The 15127-nt window shown below is 42.9% G+C and overlaps 1 protein-coding gene across 4 annotated transcripts; it reads left to right on the top strand.

Annotated features, from left to right (window-relative positions):
* Positions 1-2285: 2285 nt before the first annotated feature.
* Positions 2286-12424, top strand: LOC127310294 (ATPase family AAA domain-containing protein FIGL1). Of its 4 annotated transcripts, none has more exons than XM_051340989.1 (14): positions 2286-2670; positions 5027-5165; positions 5487-5912; positions 6819-7054; positions 8002-8129; positions 8207-8325; positions 8405-8497; positions 9406-9507; positions 9588-9690; positions 10043-10126; positions 10190-10285; positions 10397-10524; positions 11193-11315; positions 11999-12424. In XM_051340989.1, the coding sequence occupies exons 1-13, from the start codon at positions 2372-2374 to the stop codon at positions 11292-11294; spliced, it is 2055 nt and encodes a 684-aa protein (XP_051196949.1). In that variant the 5' UTR covers positions 2286-2371; the 3' UTR covers positions 11295-11315; positions 11999-12424. The 4 variants fall into 4 exon arrangements, with proteins under 4 accessions (XP_051196949.1, XP_051196943.1, XP_051196937.1 ...); XM_051340983.1 differs by having other exon boundaries at positions 11992-12424; XM_051340977.1 differs by having other exon boundaries at positions 11666-12424.
* Positions 12425-15127: the final 2703 nt, after the last annotated feature.

The following is a 15127-nucleotide window of genomic DNA, read 5'->3' as shown; positions in this document are numbered from 1 at the left end:
AATCAACATAACATAGTATTCTCTATCCATCGGATCCCAACAAACACAACATATAGCATTACAGATAGATGATCTTGATCATGTTAGGCAGCTCACAAGATCCGACAATGAAGCATAATGAGGAGAAGACAACCATCTAGCTACTGCTATGGACCCATAGTCCAGGGGTGAACTACTCACTCATCACTCCGGAGGCGACCATGGCGGTGTAGAGTCCTCCGGGAGATGAATCCCCTCTCCGGCAGGGTGCCGGAGGCGATCTCCTGAATCCCCCGAGATGGGATTGGCGGCGGCGGCGTCTCTGGAAGGTTTTCCGTATCGTGGCTCTCGGTACTGGGGGTTTCGCGACGAAGGCTATTTGTAGGCGGAAGGACAGGTCAAGGGGCGTCACGAGGGGCCCAGGAGACAGGCCGGCGCGGCCAAGACCTGGGCCGCGCCGCCCTACCTCCTGGCCGCCTCATAGCCCCACTTCGTTGACTCTTCGGTCTTCTGGAAGCTTCGTGTGAAAATAGGCCCCTGGGCGTTGATTTCGTCTAATTTCGAGAATATTTCCTTACTAGGATTTCTGAAACCAAAAACAGCAGAAAACAACAACTGGCTCTTCGGCATCTTGTTAATAGGTTAGTTCCAGAAAATGCATAAATATGATGTAAAGTATGCATAAAACATGTAGATATCATCAATAATGTGGCATGGAACATAAGAAATTATCGATACGTCGGAGACGTATCAGTGCCCTTCCACTCTGTTGCGCAACAGGTTTTTTGAGCGGCCCTTTACAGAGCCCCTGTGCACCGGCGTCTGACTGGCATTGTGCTCATGGAGGATAGAGGCCGCATCAGAAGCCATGTTCTGCGTCATTTGCTCGGACTCGTTGTTGGAAGAGGAGTCAATGACCTTAGTGCGAAACTTTTCGAGCAACTTCCACATGTCCATCTGCGTGGGTAGCAACTTTGGATCAATGCTCGCCCCACAATAGCTCCCAAGTAATGAATTAGAAACCTACCAGCGCAATTGACCGAACATTACAGGGTGGCGAGGCCGCCCGACGCAACTAGCAGATGTTTGCCCCCCAAAGACACGACATATGCGGCCAAGAACCTACCCGATTCCGATCCTGTTCTCCGGCGTGGCGAGGCTCAAACAGATGTCATGTAGTACGGTGGTGTGGTGCGGTGGGGTTGGAGTGGTGGCGTCGCACTAGGGCAGCAAAGAAGGGGAATACGAAGGAAATCCACGAGGTCGATTCCGCTGTTCCTAACCTGCGGGACGGGTTAGAAAATGAGAACACTCGGCGCGATCGTGCATCGTCCGGAGAAACGCATCCGAGACATATATTTAAGTCGTGTTTGTGTTTTTGCGAACAACCCGATCACTATTTGTTGGAGACTTAGGGTGTGTTCAGTTCGTGTCACCAAGTGGAATGTAATGGAACCGTTCCACACCTGGCACCCGTTCTCGTGTTCGGTTTGGAACTAGAATGGAATGGACTGGTTCCTGGAAACCGAATATTCATTCAAGATGCGGAATTAGGCCGTTCCACCGATTTGGTGGAATCACCTCGTTCCCTCACCGCATCCCTCTCGCTAACCAGATCGGCCCGAGCCCTATCCCCTCCTGTGCCTGTCTTTCCTCTCCCTGGTTCCTCTCGTTCTTGGCGGCTTGAAGAAATGGCGCGGCGCCGGTCAAGTTTGCAGGCGGCGGCGGCGGTCGAGCAAGCAGGAGGGGGCGGCGGCAGACCAAGCAGGCGGGGGCGAGCAAGCAGACGGGAGCAGCAGCGGAGCAAGCAGGCGGCGACGACGGCGGGCGGGTAGGTAGCGGTGACAAGAAAGCGAAGCGGCGGTGGCGGCGCCAGCAACGGCGGCGGTCGGGCGGGCAGGCAGACAACGGCGGGCAGGCAGGCAGGCATCAGCGGCTATTGGCGACAGGGAACCACGTTTCTCTGAAATGGAGACCCAAAAAAATTTGCAGGAAATCATGGTACTCCAACTGTAACGAAATGCTGCCAGTTGATTTTATATATTTGCACTGCTAATTGTTGGAAATACAAACGAATTGCTACCAACATTTTGATTCTATCCATTCCATTCCAGTTTTTTAGCCTCAACCGAACACAAAACGAAACCGTTCCATTACACTTTTTTTTATCCCAGCTGAACACAAGAATGGAACCAACCCATTCTAATGGTGGAACCATGACATTCCGTTCCACTTCGTTCCCGAACCGAACACACCCTTATTTTGGACCTGCTCTAGAGGTTTTTGGGATGGAGATAGCGTGTTGGTACACATAAGCACCACCGCCGAAGGGACCAAAACCCTGGAGCCGTGAAAGAGCGGGAAAGGAAACCCAGAATCCCCAATCGCCGAAATGGAGGAGCAGCCTGCCGCCGCGGATTCCTCCTCCTCCGCCAGCCCCACGAACTGGAGGAAGGAGGTGGACGAGCGGCTCCGGCGGCTCCACTCCCTCCTCTTCGGCGCCGAAGCCGCGCTCGAGCGCGGGGATGCCGCGGCGGCGCAGGCGCTCGCGCTCCGCCTCCTCGGCTTCCTCGATTCCCAGACCCTCTCCACCGACGCGGGTCCCGAAGCCGCCTTCGTCGCGCCCATCCGCGCCGCAGCCTCTTCCTCCCTCGCCACCGCCTCCCGAGCCCGCGCGCCCGAATCGGACCGGTACAAAACCTACGCGCCGCAAACTCCCCGTTTTTTCGTCTGATTCATTCAGCTCAGTACGGTGTTTCAATTTCTAGTGGCTTACTTCATGGTAGACGCGAGGATTCGGATCTGTTCGACTGGTACAGCTCAATTTCTATTGCTTAGATTAGATCCACTAAATGTGCCAGTTACCTTTAGGAATCTGTAGGATTTGAGGGTGTTTCTATGCACATCTTTGGACAATGCAATGACTTGTGATGTGGTAGTTTGCCGGAATGAATTTGTTTCTTTTTTGCATGCGCAGAACATTTTTATCTATTTAATGCATATGCAGTAGGATACTCTTCTACTGTTTCCTCCTTAAAAAGGGCTGATGAAGCACAAGCATCTCTACTGTCATGATCCCGATTTATGCGTTTTTAGGGTTATCTAGACCATGCCTTTTTGTTCCAAATACCATTACATAACACCTGGTTAAGTCCACTCACAGCCAGGTAACAGTAGTATGATATACATTGCAATTTATTGGCAAGGAAACATATGGACCTGGAAGAGTAACTTCCATTCGCCTCTCAGCGCCAGGACCTGCTATCTGGAGATCCAGGAGTAAGGGTGAAATCACGATTAATGTCCAAGATGTTTAGCAGCTCAACACTTTGAAGGTTGATTTATTCAGACGGGATTTAATATCTGTGATCCATCGACTGTTGAGGAGAGATTCTGTGATAGTGCACTTCTCGCTATTGAGGAGGCCTTCTGTGACATGCGAAAACTATCGCAGCGGTTGCGTTGAAAATTGGCTTCTAAAGCCTCCAGAGGGGCAGCTGCAGATCCTTCCACTTCCTGTCAAAACTTGTTATCTGAAGCCAGAGTCACCTAACCTTCAGCGCGATCCCCAGTTGACTTAGGTTTGGTATCCCAACTTCACAAGTCCACCAACTTGTTTTGGCATGCAAAGAAGAAAAGCCTTTGAAAATCTTCCATTAGAACTCTGTCACTCCATTTATCTTTCCAAAATAGCACAGAATCCTTAAAGTTGACCAAGCAATCAGAAATTCTCGATAGATAAGACTTAAAATCATAATATCTCGCTGCCACTGCCAGAAAAGCCACAAAAGGGCGCCTGTTATCGAACAACTTCTGGATTCTTCGGTTACGGGGCAATTTCCTTTAGCAGAGAAAATGAACCAATACATGTTCGCATGGGAGTCCAAACCTAATACCGTTATATGAACAGGTTTTTTCCCTTTGAGGAATTTCTTGTGAGTGTGCAATTAGTATCTTCCCTCCAAGTACGAGACAATGGGATTAATTCTCTTTTCTACAGTGAATCTCCATTGTTATGACTCAGGCCCTCTCCGATGCACGGCTAGATATTTTCCTTTTCCCCCTTAATTAACATGGAAATTCTAGGGAGCATTTCACCTGTATAGTAGTAGATATTTTTTTTCTTTATTACCCGCATTTTTTTTTGTTCTTTATTGATGCTGCTATGCTAGAAAACACTCATGTTGTCTAGGAAAGAATTTGAATAGTTGAAAATGCTACATGTACCAAAATTGAGAGGAGGTACGTAGTTGTGGGTATGTGTTCTTCATGCATTGTTCAGAGGTGATAAACAAATAACTCTAGCATGTGTGCTTTACTTTGGAAGATACATGAATAACTCTAGCATGCGTGCTCTAGTTTTGCTCCATATAACAGGCCCTTCGCCTACTGGTATACATTCAATTCTTACTTATGCTTGTTATTTATGTGTGATAAAAGTACAAAATACCAATGTGCCACCACTGAAGAATTGCCTGAGTGTTAATTCATTTTAAGCTGAAGTCCTGCAGACTGTTCCATTGTATATATCCTCACAAAGATGGGCATGTGCTGGATACATGTATAATTGTGCTTGGATCATCACCTTTTTTTTTCATATCTATGTGTCCATCAGTGAGGATAGAGGCGTTGGCTATAGAGTGTTGCAGACATTATAGGACATTTCTAAATCATATAAGATTCAAAAGGGGCACCGATTGTGAGAATTTACCAGGTCGGGGAACAATTTCCTTTTGATTTAACTTCATCTGCTATGGTCTCAGCAACATCATTTCCATAGATATAAGAGAGTAGCAAATAGTATCTGAGCCAGTAATACAGTAGATTGAGATTTTGTCTGGTGCTGATTAAGATAAAATAATATACTATCACTTTTGAAATTATTAAGACGTTTGTTGGGTTTATCGTGAATTGTGCATTTAACTATATTTACTATTGCTGCCGTGCTTTCTTTGGAAAATTTTAAGTTTATACTCTGAGGCATGCTTTCTTGAACATATTTCTCAATTTGGTATCAATCCTCACGTTGGATATGTTTTGAACTCAGTGCAGTGTTTGAACTCGCAAAAAAAGATGTTTACTGTGTTTTTACGAAGCAAGGAGACGTCAACATTGAAAAGGTCAAGCGTTCAAAGTATTTTCAGGCTCTTCATCAGAATTTTAGTCAAAATGCTGCTGATCCACTGGTATGATCTAGTTTATGTTATTCTTAAAGCGCTTCCGCTTCATCACTGAAATAAATCCTTTCTCATTCTCCACCTTGTTTCACCATTAGGGGGGGGGGGGGGGGGATCCAGGACATTACCTTTTTTTTCTTAACTTCTTTTTTATGCATAAGTATTCTGAAGGTCATATACCTATTTTGGAATGTATTACTTTGACTTACATCAGTATTTGAAAAGTATATATAGTTCATACATGTTACATGTTAATTATTTGCAAATACTGGAGTTAGCTTCCTAACTTTTGTTGCCATTTTCTCCTTGGCATGCATTGAAACTTTGAAGAACGCAGCTTGCCAAGAGTTCACAATTCAAGGGGGTTCACATATTGTGGAAAACCCACCTGACCTAGAAAACGAGAAACTTAATGTCAGGGCTTCAAAGTTAATGACACAAACAAAAATAACATCGTCGTATAGCAGCAAGTTCTTGAAGGCAAATAGTGTGTCAGACAAGAATATGTTCAAATCAGAGGGGAACGTGTCTAAAGAGTTTGCTTGTGTTGAAAATGAGATCAGAACAAATCAGGATAACAAGCATCCTGTTTATCTGGGGCTTGAAGAGGATGAGAAACACTGTGGGCCAGTGCAAATTGCAAAACGAAAGCATACAGGGTTCAGAAGTCCGATATGTGAACATGCAAATTCTCCATCAAGCAACGATGAAACTGATGCTCCTGCTAATGGGTTTGTGACTGCCAGGATAAAGTTGGTATGTGCACTTGGCAAATTGTATACTTCTTAGCTGTACTGCCTTCAAGTTTTTCAATTACCTCTTTGATGAATATTTTAGATGATTTTCAATGTTTTTCCAAGAAAAATGCACAGATCATATATCACCTAAAGTTTATAAAAGGTAGGTGCAGAATTTCACCATTCAGTTTATCTCTAGAGGGGAATTCTTCTTTGTTCCTCCAAGAAGAGTGAACATGTCATAGATCAAATATGGTCTATAATAGGTACTGTAGATCTTCACCATTTAGCTTAACTCCAGTCTTCAAAGTTGTTCATATCAAGACTTCGTTAGTTTTTGGCTTTTGCACATTGCATAGGTTTGAGTATGTGCTAGTTCTTTGTTTGGTTGTTATTTTAAGCGCGAGTACTCAAATCATAAGAGTTCTCTAGAAAAATTAACCTAGGCTCATAGAATCTTTTTCCCTACTTAGACATGCTGACAACTAGACTCTAATTGACATGGGCACACTTAAAGGAAGCGTCCTGAATAGGGATGCCTAATAGACCATCAAAGCTCGAGGATGGGTAATAGATTAGACACATGTGGAGTAGGGACTCATCACTCTACGTAACTAATCCTCTTGCTGGCCACTGCTACTAGTATTTGCTACAAACACTTGAATGGCCTGGTGCATCCTGGCCCATGTTGCCCACATGTACTCAGTTCTGCCATTTTCTCCATGATGCTAGATGCTCTTGCTGCACGGACCCACACCCACAACAATGTTCAGAAGATATCACTATATTTTTGCCAGAAAACACTTTTATTCTATTAAATAAATCCATACATTGCAAGGGTAATTATAGGCTTATACTTGCTTTGATTAATCAACATATATGTACTTGTTGCCACCTTGTTTAGTGGATGCCCTTTGCTTTGTAGGCGATGGATGCTGTGCAGAAACATGGGCATAATGGTCACCAAGGTGCTTCTGTATCTCCACAATGCGATAACAACCTTAGTACACGGAATTATGGTGCGAGGCCAAGCTGGAATTCTCGTCGTGGACCACGTGGTAATTTTGTCCCTCCTATCCGAAACAACGGAGGATCCACTACAATCAACTCACGAGTTACTGGGAAGAATGATGATCCCATGGAAGATTCAACAAAAAAATGGTCTGTAATTCAAACTTAGTAGTCTGGTACCATTTGAACTCATTTGATCACATGTGATAATTTAGTTTTTGTATATAAATAGTTTAGTGTTATACACCCTCAGTTATGGATCTACTTAAGTTTCCTTAATATTTATCATATGCACATCTTACACCTCTTCGTTTTTCGTGGCGGGGTTACACTATCGGCATTACTACAACAGATTTGTTATGTTGGTTTGAATAGCTTTGCAATTAGAACCTAGTTACAATGACATTGATCCAGCAAATTGAAGGTCAAGGTAAATTATTGTATGCAACTATCACTGTTCCCTTAACAAGTTCAGAAGAGGTTAACAATTTGAACATGTGGACCCAGTAACATTGAGATGTACCAAGAACTATAGAGTGTTATCTAAGTACAGTATGTTTTATTTCGAGAAAATGCAAAGGACCTTTGTGCTTCATTTCATTGAAAAGACAGTAGTACAGTATGTTTGAAGCTTGACCATTAGTAGAAGCTAATTCTGAAGTCTGAACTACCGATGACAAACTTAGTGATGGTCTGTTTGGATCTCGTGCTAAGTTAATTTAAGTAAAAAGCAAGCATCCAGAATGCTGAACAATATCTAGTGAGTTCATGTGCCATTTTAGCGTCTCGTTTCTTTCTTGGTGATGGTAAGAAGCAGTCCTTTGCGGAACACTTCACATGTCCTCATAAATCAACCATTTCCCTGTGTCAAGCAAGAAGGCGTTTGCCCCCTCTAAAGTAGTAAAGTTAATTGGCATAACTCTCATGAGCAATTGAGCATGCTAATTACTATCACAGTTTCTTGCTATTAAGTGTATTCTGCATTAATTTCTGTGTTACCGATATGGATTTCACATGCATGAGTAGCCTTAAACATGTACCTGCATGCTATTGGTGGTGCTTGCATACATACTTACTAATATTTTCACTACCATCAGTTTAGAAATGCTTTGTGGCCCTGATGGTGAGCTTCCTGAGAAACTGAGGAATCTGGAACCTCGCCTTATTGAGCACATTAGCAACGAAATAATGGATAAAGATCCTAATGTTCGCTGGGATGACATAGGTTGGTACACATTGCCTTTCAGTTCTTCGGAATTTCTATGTCTCTTGTGTAACTAATTCTTTTTCAATCCGCAATAGCTGGTTTACATCATGCAAAGAAGTGCGTGACAGAGATGGTTATTTGGCCCCTACTACGTCCAGACATCTTTCGTGGTTGTCGGTCTCCTGGAAGAGGTCTACTACTATTTGGACCTCCCGTGGGTATTTTATCTCATCTGGCTCTGTTGTGCCTACCCTTTTTTCTTATTGTTGATGTATGCACGTTTATTTCCACAGGGTACAGGCAAAACCATGATCGGAAAAGCAATAGCTGGTGAGGCCAAGGCAACATTCTTCTACATATCTTCAAGTTCACTCACAAGCAAATGGGTATGTCTGCCACCTGTTTTAAGTTCTCAATTCAGTCCCATTTCTATCGTTTTACATCAGTAGTTTTCTGTTATGCATATTTTTTTTACGTTATTGAAATGTTACAATATAATTTGTTTTTGATGTGCTAATTTATGTTTGTCATAATAAGTTTGTCATTGTCGCAAACTTAATAATAAAGAACTGGAAGCAGGATTTTGTAGGGTGTGTGAACATGAATCTAAACTTATCTCTTGCTGTACATTTTTTTGACAACCCGCTTCTAACTTTCTATGCAAATAATGTTGCGGCAGGGTGAAGTTTATTTTTTATGTTTTTCATTAAATACTGATAGTTGACATCAGATTTGTTTTAGAATGAAAATGGGCAAACATACATATCTGTTCCAACGATTATTTCTTTTGGTATTATTAGTTCATTGCTAATAAAATGCTCTGTCTTGCCAAGATTCCTCTTAACTCTAGAACTGCTGGTTTTGCTAGCCAAGAAATACATGGGATATTGCTGTGTATTTAGATTTACTATCCTGAAGAGACTAGAAACTGTATTTTTTTGTTTGTGTAAGGTCGTATCCCGTGATATCTGTATCAAGGGTGAAACAATCTTCTGTGATTATAGAAAGATTAGGAAGATTTTTGTGTTCGAAATTCTGAATGGAGAATCTATTTCTGTGTGTACGCGAATGTCTGTTTTGGGGAGTGAGAATGTTTACTTTGCAGTCACTTAGACAACACACTGATTTGACCCCCCATCAAAAGTAAAAGAGAGCACAGAGACCATGATTCAGTATATTCAGCATCTCACACTGTTTATATGGACTTTTAATTCTTCGGCTATGTCAGTATTGATTGTAAATTCGCTTGCTTTGCTTTGTTGATGTTGATTATTAATTCTCTGTCTGGTGCAAGATTGGTGAGGGTGAAAAGCTGGTCCGAGCACTATTTGGCGTGGCCTGTTGTCGTCAGCCTGCTGTCATATTTGTGGATGAGATAGATTCACTACTATCTCAGGTGTTGTTCTGTTTGTTGCTTCTGTTATGCCCGTAGATGTTACATGTTTTGACACCTGACAATCTTAAGCATGATTGCAGCGCAAATCAGATGGTGAACATGAATCAAGTAGGAGGTTGAAAACACAGTTTCTAATCGAGATGGAAGGTTTTGACAGTGGAAACGAGCAAATTTTACTCATAGGTACCGCATGCATAAATAAGTGGTTTTTTTATATTACATTATTTATAAACGAGCAAACAAGCAGGAATCTGCATTTTTTCCCCTCCGTTAGTGCGAATGCATATGCAGATTTTATTATAGCTAAGCTTTGACTACTATATAACATGTAAAGTGGCGCTGAATCTAATATCATGATCAATGCCAGAGCTTACCATCACACTGGCACACTCCCCATCATATCCCAAATAAACTGGCTAAAATTCCTTCACGGGTCATGACTACCATTAAACTTTATGAGAAACAATTTGGAACTTGGATCATCAATGGTCATGACTTGTAGCATATTAATATCGTGGCATAATAATGATGGCAGGAGCAACAAACAGACCTCAAGAATTAGACGAAGCAGCACGCAGGCGACTTACAAAGCGTCTATACATCCCCCTTCCTTCATCAGGTAATGTTCTGTTTCCGTTCTGTGGAATAGCTGAAGAAATCTGACTATTTCATGGTTGTGAAGAAGCACGCACTTGGATAATTCACAATCTATTGGAGAAGGATGGCCTTTTCAAGCTCTCAGAGGAAGAAACAGGTGCCATTTGCAAGTTAACAGAAGGTGCATGGAACCATCGAGCTTTCATCATGTTGCTATTAACCTAGACCTTCATGCCATCTTACTGAATTTGCCTGTTATAAACATTTAAACAGTCTTGTTTGTTAATTCCAGGTTACTCAGGATCTGACATGAAAAATCTTGTGAAAGATGCTTCAATGGGGCCCCTAAGAGAAGCTTTCCAACAGGGTGTTGAAATCACAAAGCTCAACAAGGAGGAAATGCGACCGGTGATGCTCAAGGTACTAGTCAATATCCTTAGTGGTTATGCACATGCAACTTAAGTGGCATGCAAGATAAAATATCTATGCATGTTGGTTGGCAGTAGTGAGAGTTTTTGGTAGGTGCATGAAGTTTCTAGTCTAGGAAAGGAAAGAATCCAGGCTGGACTAGCTGCAGTCGGATAGCAAGTAGAAGCAAATCGAAATATGCCTTAGCTGTAACAGTACATGTGCCAGGTTAGATAGTTCCACTATGTTGGTAGCTAAAGCAGAGCCGGTTTGTGAGTCTATGAAAAGGACAGGCAATCCTTGTGTGCACGTGTGTGTCAGACACAAACTTTTTTTTTCAAGAAAACGCAAAAAGCCTTTGCGTTTCATTTCATTTAAAAGAAGGAGAACAACGTTTTAGCAGTTACAGCCCACAAAAGAGGGGGGGGGGGGGGGGTGGGGGGCAGTACACAAAATGCAAAAACAGTAGCGAATTAGTGTGTGTCAGACAAACTTACCAGGAAAGCCTGGTGACAGCTAGTAGCTAGCTCGAACAAGGGCGTTCACTGATCATTAAAAAAGTACACTATTCTCCCAATTGATCAATTCCAAAGGTTTATTCATTTTCTAACATGCTTATGTCTTATGAATCATTCCCCTAGATGATGTCTTCTAATTCTGAATGCTTATTTGGATGGCAGGATTTTGAGGCTGCCCTGCAGCAGGTCAGACCTTCTGTTTCCGCAAGCGAACTGGGGATTTATGAAGAATGGAACAAGCAGTTTGGCAGCCTAGCAATCTAATTTGCATAGAGATATTCTCAAGTAAGTACAAATAAACTCATCACAGCAGATAAGTGGTTCAGTGATTCACCATGAATATTACAACAGATAAGTGGTTCATTGATTAACCCACAATATAACACCGTCAGAAGTACTTCCGTGCACCTCTTAAGTATCACCTTAAGTGTATGCGGACTAAGAAAAATACGAAGAAATCTGCTATACGTGAAATTTCAAGTTACAATATGTTTATGAGCTTTGAATGTACTTATTATCAGGTTTCACGTATAGCAGGTACCCCAGCTATACATGAAACCTGCATGTACTTCTTATCTGTGAACAATAATGCAGTTTGCAGAACACTTCATATTAGTTCCTTTTTAATTTTGCAGAAAGCATAATGGACTTCTCGTACTCCCTCTGTACGAAATAAGTTGGCGCAACTTTTTTTTTCAAAATGAGAAACCTACACACTAAAACGTGTCTAGATACATGCCAAATCTGACCAAAGCTGCGTCAACTAATATGGAACGGACGGAATACTGATTATGTGGTGTTCAGGATGCTTCACTAACCCTTTGTTAGTATTGTGTTATGTTCATCCAATTATAGCCAATCTAAATACAATTGTGTAGTGAATCTTGTCTCATGTAATTTGAGTACTTAGGGTAAATATGGTAGAGTTCGAGTTAATCGTCTTGTAACTTATGATTCACAGTTAGCAGGGAGCATGGTTCTGTCAGACAAAGGTTATGAAACATTGGCAGCAACAGTCAATCTAGTAACCTCTGTGCACACACATGCCTTCAATTAATTGTCACCATTCAGCGATGAAGTCATGCAGTGTTCCATGTCTGTCAGCAGAACACATTGCGTGGGGAACTGGAGATCCTGATAATTTGGTTCTATCGTATGTGTTGCTGGACTTGGAACTATTTTGCAGCTTGTAACTCTGCATCGTTTGCGCAAATTTTCATCATTGCAAATACACCAGGTTTGAATGTAATCTGCTGTTTCGTTTATTGTGGCAAAGACGGAAAGTTGATTCTGTGATGATAGAATGTAATCTAGCCACTATTGTGGGCCGATATTTTGGTCTGTTTGGTTCATTGGTTGAATACTCAACTTCATCTACAAGATCTGTTTTTTTTTTTTTTGAGGTGGTTAATCTGCAAAAGGTCTGACAAAGCACAACTTTAATGTAGAAGCAGTTGCACGCCTCTGAACAAAGTTAAAATTCGTTTATAATATCCTTATAATGTATATTTTTGGTCGTCCATTTGTTTTAAACCCATGTATGAAAAGACGCGGAAAGTCTAGTACACGCATCCACTAGTTAGGACTGATATGGGTCAACTGTGGGGTTTCGCCCAATTTCATGGATTCATGAGGTGGAGGGGATGAGCATGAAGAACATGTGGAGGGGATGAACACGAAGAACATGTGGAGGAAATGGTGGAGGGATCGAAGATACAAACAAACTCAGAAGTCAGTTGTCCTTGTTGGCCTGAAGCAGCAAATCAATAGATTTCATGGGAAAATATCTCGGTAGAATCCCCAATAAAAATATCATCAAACCAATGATAGAATTCTAGATTGAAGAAGAGATCATATTTGGTAGAGTTGCAAAGCAAAAGACTAAAGTAGAATTGCAAAGCAAGAGACTAGAAGTGATAGAGTTTTCCAAAGAGAAAAGATCTTTGATAGGGAGAAACCTTGGATACAATTTCAAATAGTTGGTAGCCATTGGAGAGGGTTTTTCCACATAGAGCAACAAACCTAATTTTTAGTCTTAATCTCATTCTAGGGCTCCTAGGAGCACTGGGGTCCTTTATATAGGCCAGACACCCACAAAGGTACATTAATCATAATAAAAATAGGCGGGACCGCAAGCGCACTAGCCAACTTATTTAATGTACATGGCGACTCTCGAGCTGCTTTCACAACCATGAGGACGCACCAGGCTTTTTGATGTCCGTGACGTGATGCGTCGACTAATGGTGGTGTGGGCAGTTGTACACATGTCGGCGTTGTTATCATAAATTGTGGTGTGGAACCACACCACCATTGACCGTGTGCCGGTGGCGGTGTAATTAACATATAGTGGTGACGTTGTATGTTTTGCAAGACCGCACACTAGCCCACTTAACAGTGGCGTTGGAGCCGCCGCGACACGTCACTGGTGGGCCCACAATGGTGACGTTCAACTTTTTGCAGCGCCGCTGTTATTAACAATGGCGTTGCCCAAGTGTGGTGTACCGCTAATTATCCGTCTCGATAAGCATATCCCTACTACTATCTCTGTTTCGATTGTTTCGATCAGTAAGACGCACATGTATTTCAAGCAAACTTTGACCAAAAAATGAGCAATAAAATCTTGATTGTATTGTACATAATTATTATTGTTGGATTCGTATTGAAGAACACTTTCTAATAATGGTAATTTATACCAACAATCTTTATATACTTAGAGTAATTCTTGGTTAAAGAAAAAAACACGTAAAACGAGTAGCGAGTACAATAAAGTGCTGTAAGCAGCAATAATCAATTTTAGTGCAAATTATATGGAGGGGAAGTCTACCCTTTTCGATGCATTCAGCACACGCAATTTCTTTTCCTCCTTGACGACCTGCTATTTTTTTTTTTTACTTTTACTCCCTTTATATCGCCTTTTTAGTTAATTTCATGTATTTTTTCATTGCCTTTCGAAATAAAACTCTATTTTTAATACTCTAAAATATGTAAATTAGTTGGTATTTTAACCAAGGATATAAAACCTAAACTAATAATAACATCGGCAAAGCCTTCCTCAGTAGATTGCCCGGTGCATCGCCAGTGCTTCTGCAATTTCTAGCGATGTGACCTCCCATGTAGTTCGCTGCAAGCAGCTAAATATTTCCAAGCGTGGTCTTGGATCACAGCACCCAAACCCATACGACGAGATGGGCTGAACATAGAAGCATCAACATTAATCATAACCTTACCAGCCGGTGGCGGAGACCATTTGAATTGAAGCAGAAGTCTCACAACTGTGGCTAGAAACAAGCTTGTAAAGATGCGTGTCAATCATCCAAAATGTATTCCAGAAAATTTTCAGCAATTGATCAGGGATGCATGAAGATGGCCTGCTCCCGTGCTTTGTTATGAGCACCCCAAATGTGCCCCCACAAAGATACACATGCCATAGTGGCCTGAATGTCTGAGCACCTCTCCATTAGATCAAGCACCCAAATTCGTGGGGAAGTGAACTGTTTGCGACACAAATAACATGGTGCTCCTCCCTGACTGCCTCCCAGACTTCGTTAGCAAATTGGCAAAAAAGCTGCGTGTCTTCAACAGTTTCGTGACGGCCCAGAAACAACAAACCGGGAATGCTGCGATTTTCCTTTTCTGAAGTTGATGTCTGCAAGGTAGACAGTCCTGATGGAAGCGCCATAGAGTAACTTTCATCTTTCCCGGGGCCTTAATTGCCCATAAAGCTTTCCAGAGGTTCGAAACATTAGCCGTGCTCATCTCGCACTCTGGTGCACCCCTGAACGGAACCTTGCCGACGAGGAGAAGAGCCTCTCCCCAACCCCGCGCCTAGGGTTCCGCCCCGGCGCCGCCGCCGCCGCCAGGCCCTCCCCCGTCTCCGGCCCCGCCCCTCCTCTCCTCCCCCGGCGCCCCGGCCCTCGCTGTCGCTCCCCGCGAGCGACAGGAGGGCCCCTCGGTACCCAGCCTCTCCCGCCTCTCTCCTCCGTCCTCCCCTGCCGCCGCCGTCGGCGCAGGCAGCCGGGCAAAGCCCCGTGCGGTGCCGGCGGCGGCGGTGATGCCCCTACCCGCGCGTCTGGAGGGGGAGCGCGTGGCTCCCTCGA

The sequence above is a fragment of the Lolium perenne genome, chromosome 1 (assembly GCF_019359855.2).
Source record: "Lolium perenne isolate Kyuss_39 chromosome 1, Kyuss_2.0, whole genome shotgun sequence".
Lineage (NCBI taxonomy): Eukaryota > Viridiplantae > Streptophyta > Magnoliopsida > Poales > Poaceae > Lolium > Lolium perenne.
The sequence above is the reverse complement of the archived record's forward strand: the minus strand, read 5'-3'. Positions and strand labels throughout refer to the sequence as shown.